At 36.9% G+C, this 9,959-nt stretch overlaps 1 protein-coding gene across 3 annotated transcripts; it reads left to right on the top strand.

Annotated features, from left to right (window-relative positions):
• The first annotated feature begins 1,577 nt into the window (after positions 1-1,577).
• PCLAF (PCNA clamp associated factor) lies at positions 1,578-9,481 on the top strand. Of its 3 annotated transcripts, none has more exons than XR_010946166.1 (5): positions 1,578-1,741; positions 2,040-2,120; positions 3,133-3,295; positions 5,228-5,321; positions 8,279-9,481. XR_010946166.1 is itself a non-coding variant. In XM_067750127.1 (4 exons), the coding sequence occupies exons 1-4, from the start codon at positions 1,696-1,698 to the stop codon at positions 8,322-8,324; spliced, it is 336 nt and encodes a 111-aa protein (XP_067606228.1). In that variant the 5' UTR covers positions 1,580-1,695; the 3' UTR covers positions 8,325-9,481. The 3 variants fall into 3 exon arrangements, 1 of the variants encoding a protein (XP_067606228.1); XR_010946165.1 differs by lacking the exon at positions 5,228-5,321 and adding an exon at positions 4,729-5,016; XM_067750127.1 differs by lacking the exon at positions 5,228-5,321 and having other exon boundaries at positions 1,580-1,741.
• Positions 9,482-9,959: the final 478 nt, after the last annotated feature.

Below are 9,959 nucleotides of genomic sequence, written 5' to 3'. Positions count from 1 at the left end.
GGTTCACACCACACAACTATTTTAACTGTAAAGGAGAAGCACTTCTGCAAAGCAAACATTTAAATTAAGAATTTTTACTAGACATCACTGCTTTTTTCCTGAGTTTTTATTCTAATTTGCATCCTTCCTTATCATAATTGGCATTAAAAAGACAGACATACAAACACAGCTATAATATGTAGATTGCCCCTGTGTGCAAAGGTATATTTGCAATTCTTTCTAGCAATTTACTTGGCATGTGGACTAAGAGAAAAGACCAGCAGATTCTCAACTCAGTTCTAATCTCTACAAGGATCTGGGAATTAGGTAATTCAGGCCTTTGTAGAAGCCACTTAACTGAAAATGAAAAAATGTGCATTGAAGAAACATTGTGTATTGAGAGGGGCATGATGACAAAGAACAAGGAGGGATACCCTAGGGCTTGTTGATTTTTCTGATAGGACTTTGGCTGTAATTTTAGACACTAAGATTTAGACAAAGCTACAGGTAATTTGCAATACCTTTCCTCCTATTATAATGTTAATTTCATCTGCTGTTTAGATTCTGTAATTCAAAAACACAAAGTAGTTGTTGATTCTGTTAAAGTACTGAGAAGCCTTTATTCTGAAAGTTCAAGCATAATTTATTGGAGAGAATTAATGCCATGCTTACACTTTCAGGTTTGCCTTTCAAGTGCACATTTAACAAAGTACATCCTAAAGCAAATTCATTTGATCAGGTTTTGTGCGTGGTATTCAGAGAGTGAAAATCATTGCTCAGGGGGTATTGTGAGTACTTAAGATAAGCATAGGGAAGGAAAATAGTTATCTCTTATTCTAAAATCACGTTCACTATGTGCCAGGGATGTGCCCTTGGCACATATGACATATTTTTAAGGAATTCTGAGACCATACAGGTCTCGGGAAAACGTTTTATTATTATAATAATGTTTCTTTTAATGTATGTATGTATATACAATTCACTGTTTTTTCTTGTTTCACACCATCCTAAAAAGTTTTGGGTTTTTTTTTTTTAATCCCTGTAAATAGGGAATTCCCTGGTGGTCCAGTGGTAAGGGCCAGGAGCTTTCAGTGTTGCTGGGGCCAGCGTTCGATGCCTAATCGGAGAACTAAGATCCCACAAGCTGCACGGCCTGGCAAAAAAAAAAAAAATCCCTGTAAATAAATTGTATTAGCTTTTTCCCATTCCATAGACTCGTTTTAGTTATGGATGCTGTAAAGAGTGTTCATACCTGAGATATTAAAAAGTCCGCTTCATTTCAGGTGTCACTTCCAGGAATGACATTATGGATTTAAGCCTGTGGTTAACTTTTAAAGAAATGTTGGAATTCGCTGTCTTTCCTGGGTTTTCTTTTCTAAGCAGGCCCCTTTACCTAGTTCTTGGCACCCACACATGGGGCACCCCAGGAAAGCGCCCTGGCACCGCCCACCTCAGGCGGGTACGAATCACAAGCTTCTGCAAGTTGATGGACGAATCAGCACTGCGCCCAACCCCGCCGCGGTCACCACTGGACACTGGCGATTGGTTGCACCTGAAAGGCGCGGAACCAATGGGAGCGGAGGCCTGGGAGAGTCAGTGGAGCGCGCGGGAAAGGGACCAATATAAACTGTGGCGGGAGATTCGTTTTCGGGGCCTTGTCCCGTGAAACATCTTCGGCTGGGGAGTCAGTTCGTTGTTCTCATCTCGTGTTTGAACATGGTGCGGACTAAAGCAGGCAGTGTCGCTGGCACGTACAGAAAAGGTGAGGCAGGCGAGCATGGTAGTGGAGGGCAGGTGGTTCCCTGGGCAGCTCCGCCGCGGGCGGGAGAAGCCGGACCTGCCCACAACCCTGGCCGCCAAACTGGTCCAGCCCGTCAGGAAGCAGCAGCCCGATCCCTTTAACGAGGAGGAAGACGCGGCGGGGACAGGGGAGGGTTATCTGCTGTTCTGGATCGCGGGCCTCTCCTCTCCAATAGGCTGGGTCGGAGAAGGTGGTGAGAACGTGGCTCTGAGACTCTTCGTGACCCCTTCTGAATGTCCTTCTTTGCCTCTCTCCGCAGTGGTGGCTTCTCGAGCCCCCAGGAAGGTGCTTGGTTCCTCCACCTCCGCCGCTAATTCCACGCCGCTTTCGTCAAGGAAAGGTAAAAAGCGCCCCTGCAAGATCCTGGAGAAACCTTCTCAAAAGGAGATCAGGCCTGGCACCACAGTTCTCCTGACCTGCGAGCCCCCTGCCCCACCGTGGAATTTCTTTTCCTGAGATCCTCACCCCCGAATTTCTTCCTTGCCTTTTGCTCTAATGAGCGGGCCTGTCTCTTGGCGGGATGGGGTAGGGGTGCGGGGCGGAGTGGGTCGCATTGTGAAGAATTTCAAGTCTCGGGTTAGGGATGGACACAGTTTCTCTTCAAACTCGTTTTTCTTTTCTACTTTAGCGTTGTTATTTTTCTTAGTATTGACAACTGGGCTTTTTCTTGTAAGAGGCTATTTAAGTACCTCTTTACTAGATTAAGAATCGGGACTATAGTTGACAGTGCTATTCACGTTTTTGTTTTCATTTCTACATATTTTTCTTTGTCCTTCCTTCCCTTTCTCCCTCTCTCCTTTCTTTCCTTTTATTTTAGTTTGGTGTCGGTGTGTGTGTTTTACAACTTTGCAGCTCCTGTTACCGCTTTTGGGACATTAAAAGGGAAAACCGGGCCAGGGAAATAGTTTCACATCGTTCCTTCTGTGCGACAAGTTGAGAAAATACCATGCCATCTGCTGTCTCATTCCTTTTAGGAGGAAGTTGAACAGTTTGGAAGATTAATTCCACAAGCTGTAGTTAAGAACATACAGGAAAAAGTGTGTCAAACTTTAGTATGACAGTACATAAGACTAACTGAATAGCTCAGCTTGTGGACAAAATATGAAAAATATTTTCTAGTTGTAAACATCTTGTTAATGCTATTTTTCTAGGCTAAAGGATAAGTGTAATAAAGTGTTATACATTATATTATAACTGAATACACCTTTATCATGTCACATTTAAAAATTTAAAGATGGATGTAACACCATTTAATACCCTTTAGATTTGATGTTAAAGAATTAACTTTCCCTTTAAGGAATAGTGATTGTATTCTTAATTTTTATTTAGTTCTATCTGTTTATATTTTATAGCTGAAAATAAGTATGCAGGAGGGAATCCAGTTTGTGTGCGCCCAACTCCCAAGTGGCAAAAAGGAATCGGAGAATTCTTCAGGCTGTCCCCTAAAGATTCAGAAAAGGAGAATAGGATTCCTGAGGAGGCAGGAAGCAGTGGCTTGGGAAAAGCAAAGAGAAAGTAAGTTTTTATATTCTGGAATACTTATATTCTTGAAAATAAAAGACAACAGAATATTGAGTAACTTTAAAATTTCTGTTTGAGCAGATAAGAAAATACAAACCAGAGGTTTTTTAAACTGTGCTAACCTTTTATTATAAGTCACTCCCAAATTTCAAACATCAAAGAAAGGTATTATTTTTACTCATTTCAGTCACTCAAAGAGGATCAGTTCCCATTCAGATGATAAGTGTTACATTATTAATCATGAACTTCTGGTCTTTATTCTTTAATTTTTTCTGTCTGTTTTCTATAGTCTTTTTTCAAAAAGCAATTTCTATGTTGGTTTATCTAGCTTGAATTCCATTAACCTCACCTTTCTAAAACTATTAGTTCAGCCTCCACAGGAAATATATACCCAATGTAGAAAAGTTGGAAAATATAGAAATCCCCATCACTTAGAAACAACCAAAACTAACACCGTGGTGTATTTTCTTTACAACTTCTCTGTAAATACATAAGAAAACTTCAAAACAAAACAAGGTGGGGATAAAGCTGCGAACATGCAGAGTTCATTGTGTAAACTTTTTAAGAAGATAATTAGATCATGCTTTCAAGCTTTTAATGTCAGGAAAATGCTCATGATAAGTGTTAAGCAAAAATTCTGGTACAAAAGTACAATTATTGTGTAAAAGATATGTATCTAAATATACCAAATCTCTGTACAAAATATACCAAATATCAATAGTGATATATCTGGGTAAAAACCTCTTATACTCGGTGCTACCAAGTTTCAACAACAAATATTTTAAGAATCAGGAAAAAAAATAATACCATTGGGGGGAAAAAAGCAATGGAAACCTGCTTTTTAAATAGATTTATAAGTAATAGTGTCCAGACTCTTTAAAGAATTTTGAAATTTTTGTTTCAAAAACAAATTATTTGACTGGAGATTGGGAGTGGTGAGCGCTGGTGGTGCCACGTCACCGCCATTATGAAGCCTCTGGCTAGATTTAAGACCCTGCTAGATACCTCCCCTGCACCAGCCAGTAGCCTGTGATCCTCCTCCACGGCACCAAGCAGCGAGCCTTGCCCAAGGCGGAGTGATCACCATGGGCAAGGGGATGGTGGCCAGGCTCAGATTGGGGCTGCTGCTTCTGGTGCCGCTCCTACTCAAGCAGATTTATTCATTCGTTCCTTTAACCGACACGGAAGGTCCTCCGTTCGAAACCACAACGGTCAGCTGTGCTTTGCAGTCAACAGCTAGTCTCCTTGTGGTCTTGCTTGCCCTTCTACATCTCTACCGTTAAGAGACTTGGCCAAGAAACTTCTACAGTTTACCAACCTATGTTCTAAAGCCCAATCAGTACGCCATCTAGAAGTCCAGTGTGGCAAGGAAAATAAACAGGTCTTCATCAAGTCTACTAATTCCATCCCTTGTTTTATTAACACAGAGAATGTTGAGACTCCCAAATTGGACTAGTTTAAAGAGCATCTGAAGGATTTGACCAGATAATGAAAGCCAATATTAAATCTGCTGGAGTTTCATGTACAAGACTGGAAAGAGACAACATCGAGAATTAATGATGTGATTAAGTATAACTTAAGAAATATGGATACTTCAAACTGTACCTTGCAAATAAGAATAATTTCATCTTCATCTAGAGAAAAAGGATGAGCTATGGAATGGAGATTCAGTTTCCATTTTTTTCACGAAATCTAGAAGGCGGTAAAATGATTAGGTAATATAAAAAGCTTCAGTGATTCTATTTATGATGTACACTGGAAGGAACCACCAGGTATTACCGCAAATCCTCTGTGTATTGTTTCAGCAGTCCTGGTTTAATGCTGATATACTCTCCATCAGGTTTTACACTGTTTGCACTGTTCTCTTGGGAACTTAACTCTTTTCTCTGGGGCTTTGGATTTGACATTGCATTTGACTTTCTGCAGTAACTGACACGTTCCAGGGCAATGATGGATTGGAATCTACTACAAATCCAAGCATAAGTAATCCCAGCAAATGCACTTAAAAGTCAAATAACAGGTATTTCCTATCACACATTCCCATCCAGATTTATTTAGCTAAGTTGGATCGTTTAACTTGATTCCAAAGATTAGAAGTGCATTGACTTCAACCAGTCTTAAAATATTGCTTTTTATTTCTGCATATATTGAATAACTTTTACAACTTAAAAAATTGATCTGTTTGGAAGGCATATTTGACAAATCTTGAAATTAAGAGGCAAATATATAAAGGCAGCAAAAATAATGTATATTAGGTATTTGGGAAGTGAAGACTGGAAACTTTCCTGCATTGAATTCATAACTCTTTTGTGCCCTTTCCGTAAACATATATATATAAATATAAAACTTAATGAATAGGAATAGCTACACGTGGAGCACTTTCTACATCAGTCATTATTTTTAGATGGTTCTAAGCCTAAGTGGACTTGATCCTGGAAAATAAAACTTTACAACTGCCTTGATGTACAGAAACCTTTTTAGAAATAGAAACTCTGTGAAATCTTTGGTTCACAGGTTCACACAATGATGCTTAGATGTTAAGTATCCAATATGGCCATAGTACTCTTAATAAGGTTTAAGCCAGTATTTGCCATCTTTAGAAGTCTACACAGGAACAACTAGATCCAACTGATCTCAGGTTATGTGAGATCTGTGCGTGTGAATGAACACCTCTTGCTTCATATCTGAACACTGTACACCTGTTTTGGATTGTACATTGTTTGGAATTGATTTGCATTGAACACAACTAAATAAAAATAAATGGTTAATGAGCAGTTAAAACAAAGTATTTGACGTATAAAATGATGTTTATGCATATAAAATTTTAAGACTTAATACTGTTCAAGGTCATTTAGTAAATTGTTATGAGATATTTAAAAGGAGTGTCAAATTCTGGAGCAGTAACTAAATTTTATACTTTGTTGCTACATCACTATTATCATTTCTGTTTCAATAAAATCAACAAGGAAGGGGATACATTTTTGGGTAGAGTTTTTTAATAGACTTGTTTTCATGATCCTGTAAGTCTCCTTTAGTTCCTTCTCACTTACTGGCACCATTCTTCCTTGTTCTTTCTCATTCTAATGTGAACAAGCTAATAGTCAATATTAGCTCTAGAATATATGACAATCCTCTTGAATTATTTATGACTTCCATTGATGAAAGAAAATATTTGGTAATATAGCCAAATATGGCTATACCATTGATCATGACAGCAATAAAACCTATATTACAGGCTTCCTATCATATGGAAAAGATTACACATATAGTCTCATAAAGCACTTTGATCCATAGTATAATAAAATCTGTGACATAAAACTAGGTAATAGAGGTTTATATTATTACTTTAGGCCTCTGTCTTAGATTTGTTTTTGTTTAAGAGAGTTGTAGTTATCCCTTTATTTATAATAAATCAATAGATTGACTTTTTTTTCTCACAGTTTTATTGAGACATAATTGACATACAGTACTATATGAGTTCAAGGTGTAATGATTTGACTTACGTACATCATGAAATGATTACCACGATAGGTTAGTGAACATCTATCTCATACTGACATGTTAAAGAAATAGAAAATTTTTTTTCCTTTTGATAGGAGCTCTTTCAATAGATTTACTATTGGTCGTAAATACTGGTCGAAAACTACCAGTATATCAGAAGGACTTCTGTCTCCCTAATTCTTAATCTGGAATATGGCTACTCCTATGGCTTTATTCTCACAGAGGCAGATGCATGGGGGAGAATCAGAATCAAGAAAAACTGTCTTCTTAAAACCTTGAACAGAACTATGATACCTAAAGTAAATTAAATCAGGTCCTTGAAAAAATAGAATTTTGGGTTATGATAGTGTTCATTTGTTAACTTGATTTAATTTCCAGGAAAGTACAATGAAGACTTCTTCGTAATATAAGAGTAGGTGAGTCAATGGTAATCTTATTCCAAGTCAGAATATCCTTGTTTTAGCTTCCTTCACTCACTTGCCCTATGACCATTCAGGCTCACTGGATCTAATTTGAAAACCATTTTAAAATAGATCTCACAAATCTTTATCAGTTCTAAAAAATTATGATTAAGTTTTTAATTGACATTTTCTCTATAAAAAGTATAATGAGGGACTTCCCTGGTGGTGCAGTGTTTAAGAATCCGCCTGCCAATGCAGGGGACATGGGTTTGAGCCCTGGTCTGGGAAGATCCCACATGCCACGGAGCAACTAAGCCCGTGTGCCACAACTACTGAGCCTGTGCTCTAGAGCCCTCGAGCCACAACTACTGAGCCCATGTGCTTCAACTACTGAAGCTGGCGCACCTAAAGCCTGTGCTTTGCAACAAAGAAAGGCCACCTTAATGAGACACCCACGTGCCGCAAGGAAGACCCAACCCAGCCAAAAATAAATAAATAAATGTATTTTTAAAAAAGTATAATGAGTACAAAATGGCTTTGGGATAATATAAATTATTTTTCAAAAGCTGTGATTACCATATGCCAACTTAAGACAATTTTGGGGTTTTTCTAATTAGATAATACATTCATATAGTTCCAAAGGGTATACAGTCAAATATGTCAACTTGCTGTTTTCTCTGCTCAAGTGGATTGGTTAAATTCTTTTGCTTTTCATAATCTCAGAGTTCTTGCTGAAGGATTGTACTCTTCATCAATCCACTTAACATATTGAAAGAAGATGCTATAGAAATAGAGATTCCGTCTTTAATAAACATGGCAACATATCCTAAAGGGGAAAGTGATTTGGCAAATTAACAGGCAAAATAGATTATTAAAAATTTTGTCACTCTAGTATTTGGAACATGTAGGAGTTTGTCAATTAATGGAGTTTAATTTTCTCCCATTTCTGGTCAGTTGACAAGACACACTGCACTGTTAATGTTCCTGATTTACATAAGTTTTTAAAAACTACTTATGTTCTGTTTTTTAAACATTTGACTCAGGTGACTATCGAAGTTCTCTCTTCTTTCCACAGGTCATGTCCTTTGCCACCTGATCATACAGATGATGAAAAAGAATAGAAATTACTTATTCACCCTTGACTGATGTCTCCTGTTTACTCTGGTATTCTAGGATGTAAATTTGCATAAATATATTTGTTCCAATTAGCTTTGTTGAATAAGCATTTAATTTAAAAAATGAGGCTTACATTTAGTTATTCAAAAGCAAGTAGTTATGATATTGGAAAGTTTATAAGATTAATTATGGTTACTTAACTTAGTATTCAGTATAATGCAGTATTCGGTTTCTTTTACCTGTTAAGCTTTTTCTTGCTAAAATTATTGCATGGTGTTCTACTTATGAATCTGCTGTTTTTGAGATTTGCTTAGACTTTTGTACTGTTGCCATTTTTATTGGCATTTGATTATTGGAGTGATGCCATATTTTTGTTCCTTTTATTTGCTTTAAAAAGCAGAGGTAGATTTTTGCACATTAAAAAATTCAGTATTAATTAAACTGAACCCATACCCTTTTTAAGAAAGGGGGCCAAAAATGGAATGTTGAAAAAATTTGGATGGCCGTCTACCTTCTTCTTAGAAAAATTTAAGGGCAGTTTTGTCTTAAGGATTTAAAGGGTTGATGAAGCTTCTAAAAACAACAACAAAAAGATAAAATACTCGCATAGAATTGGGCAGGAAAATTCCATAGACTACATTAAAAGAGAGGAATTTTCCTAGAATATGCAATTGGCTTAGTGTCATAAAATCTTACTCTTTGGGCCTATACTTTTCAAGTTGGAAATCAATAAAATATGAAAGGCAAATCATGCCATAAGACCAGAACTATGTCTAAAGTCCTTAGAGCTACTATTATATTTTTCAAGATAGTCAGGGGTATAATTGAAGAGGTGGGTATAATAGTATTTATAACTGATATTCTTGCTTCCTCATCAGGCTTTTTGCTCACTGACAACCTGTTATCAAAACTAACCATGTTTAACAGGAATGCTTTCCTGAAGTTTGTTTTTAATAAATGAATACTCATTGTCACAATACTATCCATATGTGTGCTTTCTAAGATTATATCCTACTAGGTATTTCTATTTTATTCCTTCCAAATGCAAATCACTGTACTGACCTGATTTTATCAACTTCCAAAATAAGTCCTTATGACTGTAGATTGTATTTTTTGCTTTGTCTTTTAGAGGTGGATATTAAACGTAATGATACTGAATTGAGACCAGAGTTTTCATCCTAAGTGCTTCCTTGACAATTAGGCTTTTGATGGGTATGAAACCTGATTTGCTATTTTTCATTGATGGAGAGAGAAACTTTATGGTGGTGTGTCCAATGAAGTCTAATTTTGGTATGTACTTGTTTCCCAAAAATTTGACCTAAAGAACCTACAGTCTTTTCAAATACAATCCTTTCAAAATATATAATACTTGGTGATGCCTAACTTTATTAGGCAGAGGTCCCATGTAATCTGTTTCGTTGTCAAAGGTTTTTTAAAATGTAGATTGTCAATTTAGCCTCTTCTAAACATAAGAGAAGGACAGACTCCCCGTTTACATTGAAATTGAATCAAAAAATAAATTATACATTAAAAATATAAAGTAAGCTTTAATTTTGTACCCTTCACAAAGTTAATCTGATTTTCCTTTTTGAATGGATTATTCAAATAATTAATGTTACTGTTCAATTCCGGAGCAAACA

This window comes from Pseudorca crassidens, chromosome 1 (assembly GCF_039906515.1).
Source record: "Pseudorca crassidens isolate mPseCra1 chromosome 1, mPseCra1.hap1, whole genome shotgun sequence".
In the NCBI taxonomy this organism is placed as follows: Eukaryota; Metazoa; Chordata; class Mammalia; order Artiodactyla; family Delphinidae; genus Pseudorca; species Pseudorca crassidens.
The sequence above is the reverse complement of the archived record's forward strand: the minus strand, read 5'-3'. Positions and strand labels throughout refer to the sequence as shown.